The 18,110-nt window shown below is 41.3% G+C and overlaps 1 protein-coding gene across 1 annotated transcript; it reads left to right on the top strand.

Annotated features, from left to right (window-relative positions):
• The first annotated feature begins 7,854 nt into the window (after window positions 1-7,854).
• ACTA2 (actin alpha 2, smooth muscle) lies at window positions 7,855-18,027 on the top strand. The gene is made up of 9 exons (XM_036385366.2): window positions 7,855-7,900; window positions 10,408-10,579; window positions 12,325-12,453; window positions 13,354-13,464; window positions 13,956-14,040; window positions 14,127-14,288; window positions 14,515-14,706; window positions 15,612-15,793; window positions 16,564-18,027. Exons 2-9 carry the CDS (start codon window positions 10,451-10,453, stop codon window positions 16,705-16,707), a joined length of 1,134 nt encoding a protein of 377 aa, XP_036241259.1. The 5' UTR covers window positions 7,855-7,900; window positions 10,408-10,450; the 3' UTR covers window positions 16,708-18,027.
• The last annotated feature ends 83 nt before the right edge of the window (window positions 18,028-18,110 follow it).

Here is an 18,110-nt window from a genome sequence, read left to right as displayed (position 1 = left end):
GCGTGCAGGGAAATGATTTATTTTATATTGAAGAGGTCTGAGCTTTTGACCTTGTAAATGAATTCCCAGAGACAGCTAAATACAATGCAGTGAGTAACAGGCTTTAATTAGGAAGCTGGAAGAGTTGTACATAGTTCTGGTATCCTGATGTGGAAACTATCCAGGCATTTTCAGGATGCTTGTACAGCAGTGTTTTGCAGCAGTGAAAGGAGTTACTATGCCTTCAACAAGTTGCTAGCAAGGAACTGAAAGAAGGGAAACTTGGGAAGTACTTACAGGACTGACAGCATGGTAGAAACTATAATTCCGAGACTTATCTTTTTTTTAGTGATGTTACTGGCTTGCAAGAAGAACAGAAATGGATCAAAAAGCAGTTGAGTTTGCAGAAATCTCCCACTGGCAGGCTAGACCTGAGTCCTGATAGTTTGCATTCCCCTTGAGACCAGTGGTACAATAATTGGCCCTGAAATGGGCTGGAATGAGGAAAAGCTTTAGAGAATTCTGAGTTTTTCCATGTTTCAGGAGGATGGTTATGTTTGTTTCAGAATTATGTATCTAAGTCTTAAAAGGAGAAAGGAACACAATTTTGTTCTTTGGCCTAAAAGGGAATTTGAGCAAGTAGTTAAACCTGGGCATGTAAAGCACATTTAGTGGAAGAGGAAAAGTAAACCCTAAGTTTGATTGGAAAATGTTTTTACACTTTCAGAAAACCAAATTATTGAACAAAAGTAGCACATTATCTGTACTTTTCCATAGTTCTTATGGTTGCCTGTAAGAAAGAGGAAGAAAGAGCAGCCTTTTGTAACTTAGATGCATCTGCACAGCAAGGACCAAAAGCCTGCCTGCTTCAGTTTTCTTGTGAGGCTTTAGCATCCTTTGGGGAGCAGTTTATTAATGGAATATTCTAGAGCATGAGACACAGCTGTGTGCTAAGTGACCAACCATCGCCAGCTGTCTGTCTCCTGGGGCACCACACTTTGTAACAGGAGGGTGTCCCAGGGCCAAGCAGCAGCCAGGATGAGTGCAGGAAGGTGTGACAGGGCAGGTTGGCACTGCACATGGGCCACAGGAGAGCACCAGTGAAGTCCTGTCCTTCCTGCAAGCTGCACTGGGTCAGGCACCACATTCCTGGGTGTGTTTTCATCAGCCAAAATGACATTCAGCAAAAGTGCCATGGGAGCATGGGGTGGGAATCCTTCTGCACAGGTCACAATGCAAAGAGCCTTCTCCTATTATAAATTCTCTACTTATTCTATAATATTCTCCTATTATAAATAATTCTCCTATTATAAACAGGATTCTGTTGGAGAGAACTCTGTTTTATCTTAGATCTGTAGTGTAGGTTGTACCAAGTTATCAAAATACATACATGCTCACACAGATTTTATCTGTGACTTTTTTCTGTAACCTATGTTATTGTTCAGATCACTGATAAAGGCATTAAAGTGTACAGCCAGTGCTGGGTCCCACAGAATTCCTCCCCCTCAGCAGTGTTTCCCTGCACTGTTGTCCTGTAAGGCTTCAGAGGCAGCTCTCATGCTATTCTGTATATGTTGGATCTGCAGTTGTTTTGTTTTTTTAATGTTTTAGGATGTAAAGGGGTTTAAAGGGCTTTTACAACTATGTTTATAATATTCCTCAAAAAAAACTTACAAGTCATTTTTATACAGCCTCATTCTCAATGTTTATTATATTTTCGCCTTTTATTTTTGTTGTTTGAATTCTGTATTGGCAGCTGTGATAGGTTGACTTTGAGTTGTGTGTTCATCTGGCATGTTTGTAATTAACTACTTCTTGTCATTACATGCCTGAAATTTTTGTTAAACTGCCTTTCTTCCTGGGGAAAACCCCACAAGCATTTTTAAGGGCTAATGAAAGTAAGTGTTGATTTTTCTGGAGGCACTTTGGCCTATTTGTAACACCTGTGTGGATGCAGGCTATTCCTGCCTGCTGCAAGGTCCATGCCCAACTTTATTGATGGCTCTTTTAACGTCCTCTTGCCGTGGAGTTGAAATCAAAAAAAGCCCCAAACAGTTTTTGCAAACTTTCAAATTGACTTCTGACTTCTTTTTTTCTGATACAGAAAATGCACATGTATTCAATATGACTGCATTTGCTACATTACTTTTTACTTTTTGCATATAACAGCACACACTTTCATATAATGGTATGCCAATTCCAAAAGTAAGTTTCTTTTTTATCCTTTTTATTAAAAATATGTGTTCACTTTAGTCACAAAGGTGATAGAATTCCCCTTGTATATTTTGTACATTCTTTGGTTTATTGCCACTTAACGCTCATTCCTTCACTGTTATTTAGTGGTTCCTGTGAAGTTAAAAAAAAAAAAAGTTCAGCTGTGCTCTCAGCTGTTTGTAGGTTGTGCTGAGTGACTCATACAGAAGACAAGGAAGTTGCAGTGTGGCCAACATCTCCTTGTCCTGCCCAGCACTGACACCTAAACTCCAAACGCTCTAAACTCAGTGCCAGGAGCAAGAGATGGAGACCAGGGCTGGGCCTTTGGGAGAGGCTGGTTCTGCCTTGGTGACATTTGTGGTGAGTGACTCCACAGTTTGCCATCATCTAGAGCCAAAAAGTGAAACTCTAGCACTACAGCAAATGATGAAATGTGCCAGTGAAAGCACTGGCCTTGTTGAGTCTGGGAAGTGTTGTGGAGCAAGGGCCCCCGTGCCCTCCCTGTCCCACGCACAGGCTGCGTAGGCCTGACTTCCCTGGAAGTACAGCGCTTGTTTGCCGCAGCGGCGGGGTGGGAAGATGTAACTTACGTTTTGACAAGTTTGGATAGCTTGTCGCTGCAGAGGTTCTAATCATCATGGGGAATGTGGCTTTGAGAGATGTTCCAATGTAACATTATTGTGAGGCCTTACCAGCAGTGTAATTTTGGGCAGTTGTGTCAGTTCGAGCTGTGACCCAGCTACTGAGGGGCTGCTGAGAGTTTGCACACCGTGGGTCACAGCTCTGCCCTGGCAGTGGCCTGAGGGCTGACCCAGCATCTCTGCTGGATTTGCAGCTCTTGGTAGACACTGTGTTCCTTTGACTATCTTTCTGATTTATTTGTTGCTTTCCTTGTAACATTAGGGATGTCTACACCAGTTGGATTGTGAGCTATGGGAGGTGCCTTGCAGACAAAATGCAGAGTTTATTTCTACCAAAAAAAAAAATCGTGAAGGGCATTCAAAACTATGTATTTAAACTAGTCAAATTTATGGAGGGAAAATTTGAAATATATCTGCATCTATTGATCTATTATGCATGAGGATATGGGTACATATGCCTGTCTCAAGAAATCCTTCTATATGCCCGTCTCAAGAAATCCTTCTGCTTTACATAAGGAAGGAGACAGGATATAGGAAGTGTAGGTGTCCCATTTCTTTCCAAGCATCTGGTATCAGGAAATCTCACACACAGGATACTGAGCTATATGGATATCAGCCTGACCCAGCAGGACTTGTGCTGGTGTGCTGTTTATTTATCTAAGAAGGATGATGGGGGAGACATTATCTCATTTTTACTCTGAACATCTTCCTTTGATTTTGAATGAAGGATAATTTTACCACATTACCAGAGGAAGATACCTTGTTAAGAAGATGAAGGAAGGTTGTGAATTAACATTCTTTATCAGCCTACTTAAGAGGCCCAGATGGCAAACACGATCTCCTTTAGCTCTTGAAGAGTACAAGCAAAACTATTTTCCATATTTTGAGGGTTGAAAACTGCCATACTTGAAAATGATTAGAACACTTTTGTCTTAGTTTTTAGAGAGGGACCAGTGCAGGAGCCAGAGAAAGCTAATCTATGGGTCTGACATTTTATGGTTAATCTGACACTTTACAGATGCTTACTGAGTGACAGCTGCAATGAATCAGGTTATTAGAGTGACTTTCTGCTCCCTAAAGCTTATTTATTCCTGTCTTTCTCAAAATAGGGGGTGGGGATGTGTAAAGCCTATCAATGAGATAGAGGAGAGGGCCTGAAGCCAGACAAACCAAAACATTTAGAGATTCTGCTAATGTTACGAAGATGAAAGGAATCCCCAAATAAAAGGGAGCCAGAGACATATTTAGCAGAGCCTCATTCCTAAACAGCCAATTGGATGGAGGCAGGAAGGTCTCCACACACATCTCAGAAGTTGTTTTCCCTTATAAAGTAAAGCAAAGAGATTACTTTATTCACATTCTTCTATAGACTGGGAGAAGCCTGCAGCTTCTGTCCTCCTTTACCAAAAAAGTATGGCATCTACCCACTGGTGCTGGGCCTCTGAGCTGGCACTCTTGGGGCCAGCTGGAGCCCATTTCCTAGGCATGGGTGGATCTACAGCCCCTGCTGCCATGGAGTGCCAGGCACACTTTGTGTCCAATCCACAGTTACTGAAAAGAAGGAGCTTAAGGAAGGTGTAGCTAAATTTCCACTGATACATGGAAGGATGCTGGAAGTCAATAGGAGAGTATCCAATGTGCACTGGAGCATTGCTGGGATCTCTATTAAGAGATCAGGGGAAAAGATACTGAAGAGAGGGGCAAAATTAATTTTTCCTCTTCTTTTTCTTTCTGTGATTGTACTCCAGACATACTCTTGTGATGCAGACTGCAAAAGGGTTTAGCATGGAAGACCTGAGAAGTTCTCAGGGGAGTTAAATAAAAACCATAGGTTTTGGCTATGGATATAAAGAAAGAAGAGGAACCTTGGGGTATGGACACAACAGGCAAATTTTGCTGTGCAGTTTCTGTGCAAATGAGTGGGATAAGGACTGAAAGGCAGAAGAAGCTGGTGTTGGAAGTGGCCTCCAGAGGGAAAGCTAAACTACTTTCAGGAATAGTGTTTTGTTCTTTTCCTTGAAAAACAAACAAAAAACCCAAATTCCATATATATAGCTATATTTCAGATGGGCTCTTATTTGCCCATAGCTGCAGAGGAGGGTTCAGAGGTTTGATCCCCAGCATCTAGGCTTGATTCTCAGACTTTTTCTATGCAATTCTTTTTAGGTTCTCATTCATGTCTCATGCCAAGTTCATTCTTCCCTCTCCCCTTGCCCCTCTGGCAATGACCTAAGTTACTGAGAAGAAAGGTGTAAGCTACTAATGCCATTTTTTTCACACGAGCTTTTATGTATAGAAATATTTTTGTGATCATAACTTCAGCATGGAGCCACCAAAAAGAAAAGAAATTCTTTTATTCTATAATGTCCCTGGAGCTGGACTGACCTAATTTCCTTGTATAGTTCACCTGTTTGCCTTCCTTCCTTCCTGCCCTGGCATTTTCCATAGTGTCCCACTGCAGAGACAAGCTGCCTGCTGAGCACTGCTCTTCATTGTGCTCTGGAGCTGTGGCTGGGCAGCACCTCTGCATTTTTCCTCTGCTGTTGCTGTGTATTCATCCCTACTGCTCAGTCAGCCTCTGGGCTTACTTTTCCTTGCAGCCTGCCTATGCCTGCCTCTAACAAATATCCTTCACAGGGCAGCTCCTTCCAAAGAACTGGTGTTCGCTCTGTATCCCCATATCAACACCTGCCTGCTCTGAGTGAGACTCTGTATCTTTCAGCTGTATCTCTTTCATGATCATCCTGAAATCCCCTGTGCCCAGGGCAGGGAAGGTGATGTGTGATCCCCACCCAAATAACCATTCCTGAAAGCAGCCAAGGGGCTGCTGCTGCCACTACTGCCATGAGCAGTAATTGTGGTGTGCACCAGGATAAGGTGACAGCAATCATGGTGAAGCTTAACAGAGGTCCAGTCTCTGGCATCAGCGTGGCCACTGTCTCCTTTATGTTCTCAAAGGTAGAAAACTGTTGCCTGTATTTCTAGCTGTGCCAAGGAGCAGTGTGGATGATGTACCAGCTCTGCTGAAGGGTTGTTTACTTGGCTCTGCAGTCTCACTTGTGCTGCACCTGCCTTAAGTTTTTTTGGGATTGTGAACTTCTGCTCAGTAAGGCAGAAATTTAGGATTCTTTTGAATCTTTGTCCTAGTCTAGGTATTCAAGGATGATGTTTCTGAAAACCTTGGAGTGTGCTTCTTCTGATCTAGAAGGTAATTGATGTTTGTGTTGAAATCAGACATGATACCGCATTGAAGGGTTCTGCTGTATGAAATTCCCCTTCCCCTTGAACAAGGTTCCCTGATCTGATACCATATGTTCTATATGAGGTATGCAAGTTTTCTCAGCTATGTTGTTGAGTGTTGTTTAAAAACTAAGAATTTGGTTTTGGCTGTCCTTTGGATGCCAGTTGGAGATATGCAAAAAAGGGCCTGTTTAGAGCCTCAGTTTTGAGTTGCTTACCTCAATGGGTATTTTAATTTTCTTTCTCTTTTTCTTTCCCTTTTTCTTTCCACTTTTCTTTCCCTTTTTCTTCTCCTTTTTCTTTTTATTCCCCTTTTTCTTTTTCTTCCTTTTTTTTTTTTAAGTATCTCTGTATTTTGCCCTGATTATGGAAGGGAAATAACAAATAGCTTTTGCATGGCTCACGTTCCAGCACTTGTTAGCTTCTGTTTCTGACTCTCCAAAGCAGTTACATTCCTTAGAAGTTCCTTTCCTTAAAAGTTAAATTCCTTTTGGTGTTCAATCCATAATTCTGCCTATTTACTATCTCTGCTAGTAGTTTATTCCTCACATTTTCACATCAGAAAAACTTTCACTGTGGTTTTCTGGGAGGTCTTCTTGCATGAAAGCTACTCAGGCAGCAAGCACTCCATAACAAAGGCACGGAGCCTCTCCCTGTTGTAACAAGACTTGCAAAGCAAGGATCTCACTTGGGTTATCACATCTCTCTTGGCTTGTGTGCCTGGAGATCTTTTGAATTTGCAAGGTTTAGTATTGGAATTAAGAGATGCTGTTTCCTGTCTGTTGTACAAACTTAATGACAAAATGTTGTCGGCTGTGAAAGGGCTGCTTCACCAGAATTAATCTGTCCACAGAACAGTTGGCTACAGCTGTAGAAATCCAGGCCTGTGCTGAAAATAACTTCTGCAGTGAGAACTGTTCCTTTGTTTGCTAAAAGTGAGTTCAGTGAAAAAGATAGCTGGGGTTATAAAATTCAACAACTTAATTATGAACAATTTGGGATGTGAGTTTCTCACAGTCCAGATTTGTGGGCATCAGTGGAGCAGCTCTAGGGCAAATTTGGCCTGAAGAGCCTAGAGCTGGAAAATAAGCTTTCAAAGAAACAGAATGGATTCTAACCTATCACAGACCAGAGAGGATCATAACAATCTTTTAACTGAACATTTTCACAACCTTCAAGGACTTCTCTGTGAAACTTGTACAACAGCTGATACTTTTTTAACTACCCTTAAGCCTGTGGGCAATATTCATTATACAAGCAAAATTATAAGCTTTTAAAGAGACTTTGTAGAAAAATTGAGCAGCTGTTTAGCTGGTCAAAAATATTTATTCATTGTTTTTATCAAAATCTTCAGTGACAGCAAGGTCCTTGTTTAAAAAGACTTTTCCTGTTATAAATGACTGCTCTTCTGATTTCTCATTCTGCTTCTTGGATGTTACTGTGGAATCCTGGACCTCTCTTTTTGAACACATGATCCTCCTGCCAGAGGATGTCTACTGTGGGCACACTCTCTCTGGATTTTAGCAACTCTCCTGAAGTTTAAAAGTGTTTATCTTACACAGCTGAAAGTCTCCTCCTGTTTCATGAGCTCTACACTGGAATGCAGTGGAAGAGACCCAGGGCCTGTGGCCACCCAGATTAGAGTTTTTTGTATTAAGGTCCCTATATGGTTTTGTTAGAGACTTCAGCTCTGTCTCTGTCTGTCTCTGCTCCTTGTTTGGGAGGCTAGTGGGAGGAGAAGAGCTGAAGGGGCTATAAAACCTCTGGGGTTTCAGATACAGAGTGTACCACCCTAGAGCAGCCATCCTCAGCCAAGCGCTGTCAGGGTAAGTGGCACAGAACCAATGGCGTGATTTACAGGTTGCTGGAGGATTTCAATTAAATAATGTCAAGTGGAAGCTGTTCAGGAGGATGTACTGCTGTGCTGTAATTTGCTTTAAAGACTTACTAGAATCAAGTTGATAAAATGCTTGCAGTATCTATACTGAGTTTTCTTTATTTTATATTCTGAAAGGAAAAGTTCTGCCCTAATAATTTTACTGCTTCTACCATCACTTCAGCAACTGTATAAAGAAATGGTTTGTGTAATGCCACTGCTGGAATTGCAGATATACTCTGCTTTAAATGAACCCGTGTGACATTGGGGTGTTAGGTTGGGACAGAGTTCCTGATGGGGTGTGTAGTTGTGTTTCTTAGCAGATTTGCTTCAGTGCTTTAAATCAAGTGTGAGGTGAAAGAGTGTTTCGTGGAATGTGACTGCAGGAAGAGCTGGAAGTATGCAAACCAGCAGTGTCTAATAGGATAAATTGAGGATGCATGTGTATTCATCCTTGTCTCTATGCATATGAAACTACTGTTCTGTAAAATGCCAAACATTCATTAACAAACAGGCTACACGCAGCACTTGTGGAGCTGGGGTTCTCTTTATAATTTATTGTGGAGTTTGGGGAGGTGATTGATTATATTTGCATGTAAAACGGGGAGAAGAAAGAGGCTAAAGACTGTTTACTTGGGAGAAAAATTTCCTTTCTTCCACAGCACTCAGTGACATTTGCTGCTCTAAGATCTTGCTACTGCCTGCCATGACAGTCCTGAGCTGTAACTCATTGGTTGGTAGCAGAGCCCTCTGTCTGATTTTTCAACTTTTTGTGCTTTATTACTAAATATGGTTTTCATTTAGAGTCCACTAAGCTCAGAAATGTAGCCTCTCCTGCCCCCTTCTTCCCCTCCCCCATGTGATTTTTGGCATTGCATGAGCTGCATTGGTTTGAGCAACCCCCCTGACCTCAAACGCTGTTCCAAAAACAGACGGCTGAAAAGCATATTTCCTAATTAGGAAATGGTTTGTCCAAACCAGGCTGTTCATTCATGTTAGATAACAGTTGTACTCCATTCAGTAATCTTTTAATATAAAGAGCCTAAGGAGTTTAATAAATGAAAAAATTGTGACTTACTTTCCTTCCACAGTTATAATGATAAAATATCTGGAATACAAAGTTAGGATTTCCCTGTCCTTGTCTTTTCCTGGGAGCTCTGCCCACACAGCTTGCAGGAGCAGGGCTGCAGCCATGTCTCGTGGCTGCCTGGCTGGGGAGAGACAGAGGATCTCAAATGAAGCATTTGGGAGAACTGCCTGTGCCTGTTCCATCCATTGTAGAGGCTAAACAGATTGTGGCCTCCCTTGCTCATTGGCCATGGCTCTTGCTGACCCCATTCTTATTTCTGCCTGCACTTCCAGTATTCCTGCAGCAGAAGGTTTTGGAGCCTGCATGTGGAGCCAGCTGGTCCGTGGATGACAGCTGTCTCCCTTAGCTGTTAACACACTGCAATTTGTTGAACTCTGTGTGGAAGCCCAGGCTTGGAGTGGGCCAAGTGATTCCCTACCACGCTATAAATTGTGAGCAAATAGTTCTTCTTGAGTCCTGGTATTCAGTGCTTGTTTCTGTAATTGACTTCAATACAAAGCCTTCAAAGCATTTTTATTACCCATATTATCTTCCTGTTGCCAGAGGAGGAAAACAGTTTCTTTTTACTGAGCCAAGGAGCCAACATAAATTGATCTGTCACTCTACAAATGTAGTTTATTAGCTGCTTTGAAATGATGATAGAGCAGACGTATGGCCTGTTTTTAAAACACATACTGTCTCTGACTTAATTTTAAAGGTGGGTTTATTTTTCTGACTGATTAGGGGAGAACTCAAAAAGACGTGCTCCTTTTTTTCTCTTTTTTATTTGGAAATTTTCTACCTTTTTAAAAGGTTAAATGTAAACTTAATTGGCCATCTTCACCAGCAGATTAATATCTGCATCAGGAAAACACCCCTGGTACATGCACAGCATTTAATATAGCTAGATTTTGGGAAGCCCAAGACTAGAATGGGAAGTTGAAGTGCTCTTACCTTTTAACAGCTATCCACATGTGTCAGGATTTTGTCAGGGTGATAGAAAAGCAGGAGAAGTTGTGTTGAATTCAATGCAAATGAATCTTTGTTTTTGCAGCTGTCAGTCCAGTGTTCTCTTTCATCTCCCTCCCCCAGCCGTGGATTTCTGAGACCAAATTTAGATAAACATTTGCTGCTCCCTGATCTCTCTGCCTGTGCTGCAGGGCTGGAAGTCTCCTCTGGAATTCCCTGGGTAATCTCTAGCGCACCCAGACATGGTTGATAGCTCTCATGCTTTCCAGAAGGAAGCCCATTCCCTCCCACAGCCCTGCAGTCCTTGTGATTCCCAGCCTGGGGCCATTCCCCTCCTTGCAGGTTCTGGTGGCCAGGGTGGCTCTGCTATCTGAGTGTGATTTGGGTATTGATTTAATTCTTCCCTGCTGTTTTCACAGGGTGGTTTTCTGTCTGGAAGGCCAGCAGGCACTGCTGTAGAAGATGTGTGAGGAAGAGGACAGCACTGCCCTTGTTTGTGACAATGGGTCAGGGCTCTGTAAAGCCGGCTTCGCTGGAGATGATGCTCCAAGAGCAGTTTTCCCGTCCATTGTGGGTCGTCCCAGGCACCAGGTGATGAACTACTTTGGTTGTTCCTTATTGGGCTTGTAGAAGGCTTTGCTGCCCTGTCCCCAGCTCTTCAGCCAGGACCATCTGTGTCTGGGGCTAGGCCAGCCTGGAGTCATCTGTGTAACACAGTATTTCCAGGCAAAAATGAGTCCGGCAGCGCACTCCCCTGAATCAAGGGAGGTCTCATGCCTTGTAAAGGAATCCTTTTAAAATTTTTCACTCCCTTCTATGCCATCTTTTCCCTGCCCCTTAATTTTGAATCACCCAGAGGACTTTGTGAATAAAACTCAGTTAAAGAAGCCCAACCCAAAATCCAAACAAGCCCAACACAGGAAGATCTGGAAATTCTGACTGCTCTTAAAGCTGATAATAGGTAATGTGTGGAAGACTAAAGGAGGAAGCAGAAGTTTTCAGTTAGCTTTCTCCTAACCTTTCTGACTTTATTCATTAGGCTGTACCAGAAATGGGTGCCTGTCTAGGATTTCCTTAGCTTCAAGGTTTACATTTGAGTATATGATGCACTCCACTATATTTTAATAGTTTGCAGAACATATTTATTATCTGAGCTGTTAATTATAGAGAGTTTATGAGACAGATCACCATAAGCATGAGTTAATGAGACAGATCACCATAAGCATGAGTTAGAGCAGCTTGTCTAGGTCACAACAAACTAATCCAAGTAATTAACAGATCCACCTAATTGCTTCTATGTCATCCAAGGCCCTGGTGGAAAGAGGCAAGCTCTTTGCAAGCTGAAGACTTTATATAACCAGCAAATTAATTTTAAATTCTCCAGGATTGGAGAAATACCTGCCTTTCAATACAGAAACTAGGACTGAAGGCCAAAGTGATGCCTCTGGGAATTACCATAATTTGAAAAGTGCATTCAAATGCCATCATCTGTAGCTAGTGTAAATGATAATAATTGCTCAAAACCAAGCCATATAGTTACAGTGGAAACAAATACAGATTTCTAGAACTTTCTTTCCTGATCATTTATGATGGGTCATCCCATTAAAAATTGCAAAGCTGTTAAAAACAGGATACCTGTTTTTAAGACATGGATTTAGGTTTGGATCCAAGGTTTGGATTCTCTAATGACTAAGTTCTGATAGGAGCATTAGGCACTTAAAGGATCCTAATATATTCTGTTTTTCTTTAATTATTTCTGATTTTAACATAGAGTCTAGTGTATATCCAGAGTAGTTTCCATCTTCTGGTCCTTTAATAATTTCTACAGGATCTATGAAAATATCTGTAAAGAAGTCCATACAGTAGATTTAAATTGTCCATCCCTAATTACAGTATTATGGCATTCAAATAGAGGATTAAAAAATGTTGAAACTGAAGTTTTGGGAAATGTAAATTGTGTATCACTCGATCTTGACCCTTAGATGGCACAATATCACTTTCTGCTTTTACTCCACTTTATTATCATTTAGCAGACTGTTCATCCCTAAATAATAACAAACATAAAACAACTCAGTTTTCCCACTTTATCTTGATGCATTTAATGTTGTACTTGTTCTGTTTACTCAACTGTAGTGGAAATATGAACTCCAGAGATTTAACAACGAAACATTTAATACTGGCAATTTAAGAGCAACACATAATACTCCATTTGTTAGTATTAGTAAGCTATGTTGTAACTAGTATAACTGGCAACTGGATTTGTTTCACAGCTAATGTTCTGTCTACTTTATGACACTTTTCTCTGAGAGACTGACACAATTTGTATTATTTTATAGGGTGTGATGGTTGGTATGGGTCAAAAAGACAGCTACGTGGGTGATGAGGCTCAAAGCAAGAGAGGAATCCTGACCCTGAAATACCCCATAGAGCACGGCATCATTACAAACTGGGACGACATGGAGAAGGTATTTCAGCTTTGAAAAGTCAATGTGTACTACTGGTAAACAGAACTATTCGAACCAAATATTTGCAGAATATCCACTAAATTTTAGATGAAAGTGTCATGCTACCCAGTATGGCTCAAGAGAAACTTGTTATTTGGAATGGTCTGGACATCCCAACACACTGTAAGTGTGTGGAGTCACCGAGAACCTAATGACTCTCAGTATTGAAGAAATTGCTTGAAAGCAAAATCTCTTAGATGCCAAACATATCAACCAGTACTTAATGACCACCAGCTTGAAAACAAGCTTAGGAAAGACTTTTTGGCCTTCAGATTGAAATCTCTGGTTGTTTTACTTCTTATCAGTGTATTAACCTCCTCACTGCCTCATTTGGCCTCAGATTTTTACAACTTGTAGGAACAAGTTGTGTGGAGGTGATAAACACAAGTCTACTTTCAACCTCACAAACCATTTATCTTCATTTCTTTTCTTGACTTTTTGGGCTGGCCTGTACAAACCAAAAGAGGAAACTGTCATGAGACCCATTATCCATTGAACTCTGTGTATGTTCTCTGAGTTGTTCTGGAACTGTTTCCCTTTCAGTCATTATTGAAATAGCATTGCTGGAACAAAGTGAGTTCTGTTCTGTCTTTTCTGTTGTAAGAGTACTGTATTCATTTTCCTTAGGTGTCCCCAAAGTAAGTCATATATTACTGGTAGCACTACCTGAGGATGGTGCTTTTCTTTCTACAGTTGTTCAGGTAGTCTCTGTGGAGGCAGTAAGAACAGCTGCATGAGAAACATCACCAGCCTATATCTACAGCTGTAAGCAGAGTGCTGGAGCTCAGTACCTGTCTGGAAGTGACGCTGAGCTGCTGACTGATGGTGTTTCTTTCCCTTGGCTTCTCTCACTATCCTCAGATCTGGCATCATTCTTTCTATAATGAGCTCCGGGTTGCACCTGAGGAGCACCCGACTCTGCTGACTGAAGCACCCCTGAATCCCAAAGCCAACCGTGAGAAAATGACACAGGTGAGCCACACTAAAGCTATGTCATAGTCCAATCTTTCTATTCAACAGGATGTGAATGCCATCCTTCCAGTTAGTCATGCTGTCCAGCAGTCTGTCTCTCTCGGTTATGGAAGATGGAAAGCACACAGTGACCACCTGTCATATTTACATATTATTACATATAATTTAGAAAATCACTGTATTCACGTTGAATGTGAGCACTCCAGTCTGTCCGAACTTTGTCATCTTAATCTGTTTTTATGTCCAGGCCTATTACAAAATTATCTTTAATATGTGCACGTGGCTATATTAATATGATAAAAATACAAGCCAAATACAGGGACATACCTTATAGGACAAATATTTTTGGATTTAGATTTTGTATTTTCCTTTCTTGCTTTTACCAAGCAAAGAGAAATATCAAAATCTTGCATTCTGCCTCTTTTTCAGTAAATTGCTTCAACTAAGCTAAACCCTCTAGTGTTACAACAATCATTTTAATTGCATTTCAGATTATGTTCGAGACATTCAACGTGCCAGCCATGTATGTAGCTATTCAAGCCGTTCTGTCCCTCTATGCCTCTGGACGTACCACAGGTAAGCCTCAGGGGAACGTGGCACAGGTGTTTGCAATGGTTCCGTGGGGATGATGGGGATGAACCGTGTGTGTTACCGTCCCAAAGGGATCGTGCTTGACTCTGGGGACGGCGTCACCCACAACGTGCCGATCTACGAGGGCTACGCGCTGCCACACGCCATCATGCGCCTGGACCTGGCTGGCCGCGACCTGACCGACTACCTCATGAAAATCCTGACGGAGCGCGGCTACTCCTTCGTCACCACTGGTAAGGGCACGCCAAAGCAGAGCCTCGTTCATGGGCCTCAGAAGCACTATCAGTGGTTCTGCAGTTGAATAGGCATGGGAGGGTCTCCAACATGAAAGCCCCTTGAAAGGCTAGCAGAGGATTTGTTCAAAATATGGGGAGGGTGTTGGAGGGTGAAAGGGAACAAGCAGTCAACATGTCTGGGTCCTTCCTGCATGCCATTTTAAAGATTGAATCCTCTTTACAGCGGAGCGTGAAATTGTCCGTGACATCAAGGAAAAGCTCTGTTACGTGGCCCTGGACTTTGAAAATGAGATGGCCACTGCTGCATCTTCCTCGTCTCTGGAAAAAAGCTACGAGCTTCCTGATGGCCAGGTGATCACCATTGGGAATGAACGCTTTCGGTGCCCAGAGACTCTCTTCCAGCCGTCTTTCATTGGTGGGTTCAGTGACTGTTCTGCCTTGGTAACCTGCACAGAAATACCAAGTCCCTATTTCCTTTTGCTTGTGCTCCATTACTAACTCACCCAGACCTATACATGTGTCCTGACACCTATTATAAAACAATCTTTCAGAACAGGTCTATTAATGTGGTGGGAAGAACTTCACGTTAAACAATTAGCCAAAATGCTTTCCCAAAATAAACCCACAATGTTTATTCCTGCCTTCGGGCATTGGGCCTGTGCCATTTTGCATCTTTGAATGTTCTTGCCAGGAGTGGGAAGAAGTGGGAGGGGCATGAAGGCAGCAAGACCTACTTTTATTTTTCCAAAAGACTGCTCCAAATCCTGAATCCATGGTTCATTGCCTTTTCAGAGCAAAGTCAAGATGATGCCATGCTAATCAACATCCATGAAGGCAGATTTGCAACTAGGTCACACAGAAATCCAGTGTCAGTTCTGCCAATAGGCAGGATTTCAACTCAGAGATAAAGCAGTTGCATGCCTAGAGGTATTAGGACATATTTTGACTGTTCTGTCTCTGAGTTGACTTAATTTGAAAAGAAAAAAAAAAGGGAAAAAAAAGAGAACAAATTATTCCAAGACCATATAAGGAATTCTTAGACAATTGAGATTGCCTGCAGAAGCCTAGTGGAAACTTTGCTATTCCACACCCCCAACTTTCTTTTTAAGGAGGACTTGTGTGTAAGGGGGAGAGGAGGGCTGTACATGAAGGAACTCTTAAGCAAATAATTTAGGCAACTGCAAAATGACTTTCCAGATTTCCAAAGCTCTGAGACTGATGTCTTCCAAAGAGTCACTAAACAGCACATCAGCTCTGCATTAACAATGTTAAGTCTCTGTATGGAGTTGCTTCCTCAGTGTTCTTCTGTACCTTCCCCAGGCATGGAGTCTGCTGGCATTCATGAAACCACTTACAACAGCATCATGAAATGTGACATAGACATCAGAAAGGATCTTTATGCCAACAATGTGCTGTCTGGAGGCACCACAATGTACCCGGGTATTGCAGACAGGATGCAGAAGGAAATAACTGCCCTGGCTCCTAGCACCATGAAGATCAAGGTATGTATGGTGCAATCATTTGTAGATTATATGAGATGGCATTTACAAAGTCCTCAAAGATCTAATGAAACATGCAACACCTTACAAAGTGAGTGCTTTTAACACATTCTGAATCACATCTGGATTACCTAGCAAGTAATCACCAACTGGTAACTTTGGTGCTAGAAAAAGAGAGCTTTCTCTCATTTCCTTGTTCATGTTGATTTCAGTCAAATGTCCTAATGTGGCCAAAGAACAGCATGAACCCAGGAATATAAATGTTCCTCTGGGGCTGTATGTGAGCTTCTTCAGCCCTTCTAGTCCGATGGATGTGGGAGAGACGAAATGCTGATTTTGTCTTTGGCTTACAAGTTTGAAAGAGACCCTGACAAACTAATCTTTGTTCTGCTGCTTCAAGTCTTCTGTTCTTTGCTTTACAAACATTTTATCAGCTATACCAAAAGGAATGCTCCATAGGTCATTGATTTTTTTCAAGCCCACCTAGACTGTCATTATGTTTCCAGAGCAATTCTCTCCCCTTTTCTCATATATACTCAGGAGTACATGAGTGCACCAGGGACAGGGGTCACTGAGGGTTGAGTCAGGCAGGGAATTTGAGGGTATAGATTTATATAAAAAATTCTAAACTTTCCTGCTTGCAGCAATGGATAGCACTAGCACATAGGTGCAGTGTTTTTTTCATATCACAGATCACTGCTTTAGTATTTTTGTATAAAAATGTATTTTATTCACAGTAGACAGTCATCCTTAATGTTTTATTTCTTAAACAGATCATTGCTCCTCCTGAACGCAAGTACTCGGTCTGGATTGGAGGCTCTATCCTTGCTTCCCTCTCTACTTTCCAGCAGATGTGGATCAGCAAACAGGAGTATGATGAAGCTGGCCCATCCATTGTTCACCGCAAATGCTTTTAAATTGCTTTTTCTTTATATGTCTCCTTAGTGTGAATGTATTCAGGGAAGTACATTCTTATAATTTCATTCCATAAATCCTTCATCGTAATTAATCTAATTAATTGGATACTGTGTATTTCTTAAAATAAATTTTAAATATACTATGAAATTGCTGCTCCTATTTAAAACAAAAACAAAAGCCATGCCATGAGTGTGTGGAGATGCCATTACAGCTGGCTTGAAGCTCCATCTTGTGACATGAATTTATTATTACACTCCACTGGGCTTAACAGAAATGGTGGTACCTTTAGCTCAATGATGCCAATGCCAGAAGATGCTCACCTGTCAGGCTGCATGTTCTCATAGTTTAGCCTCAGAAAACATTTTAATCTGCAGACAGAACCAGCCATGGTTCTTACAAAGTTCTAGGCAGTACCAAAGGAGCACGAATATCATGTTCATTATCATGGGCACACTGCTTTGCATCTGCTCTATCCAGAAATACTATCTATCCACATCACTTCTTACTACACAGCTGTCATGCTGGAAAAGCTAATTTCTTACAGTTCAGGGCCCAGGGGTGTATGATATGTACCACATAAGTACATATGTACCATATGTACCACAACAATCCTGTGTTTTTTCAAAGAAATAAAACCTGTTCCTTTGGGAGCATATCTAAACACTAATAGTAGGTCAAACATAGGACTTTTCTATTGTATGCCCTCAGGATGAGTGCAGCCTATTATTTTTATTTTGTGATTTCTAGCAAGATCTAAAGGGTAATTAAGCTGGCTTAATATACTTTCTTTTCAGAACTTTTTTTTAAAGGGGGGAGTAATGTGTTCAAAGCAGCTAAAATAATTTTGACAATTTTCTTTTTCTGTGATTTTTCTGATTCCATTTATAATCTTAAACACATCAGCTAGAAGTATATGCTTAGAAGCTGAAGCCTATATATATACTGTCTTAGAAGTATATATATATGAATAAAGAATTCACTGAGACAGACCTGGAAAAGGTCACTTCTAAGGAACTTGCTGCAATCTGTGTTCATTAGAGTTCAGGATAAAGGATGCTATTTGTTTTTGTTAACCTATTTTCCTCTCTCAACTCAATAGTTTACCTCACTTGCCTGTTACTTGTTACCTTTCAAACTGTAAGCTCTTTGCAACAGCACCTGTTATTTACCATGTCTTCATAACCCCAGGGTTTCAGATCTTGTCCAGCTTCTGACTGTTAGCACGTTGCAAACCTCTTTGTACTAACCTTATTATTTAAAGTATAGGTCATCTAGATTCTTGGAACAGTTACTAAATAAACTCTTGTAAAAGCAAATAACTTTGTATGGCTCTTTCTTCTAACTCTGTCTAGATCTTTTTATCTAACTCTAGATAGATTGAGGAAATCCTTTTCAGGATAAG

Source organism: Molothrus ater, chromosome 8 (assembly GCF_012460135.2).
Source record: "Molothrus ater isolate BHLD 08-10-18 breed brown headed cowbird chromosome 8, BPBGC_Mater_1.1, whole genome shotgun sequence".
NCBI classification, from domain to species: Eukaryota; Metazoa; Chordata; class Aves; order Passeriformes; family Icteridae; genus Molothrus; species Molothrus ater.
The sequence above is the reverse complement of the archived record's forward strand: the minus strand, read 5'-3'. Positions and strand labels throughout refer to the sequence as shown.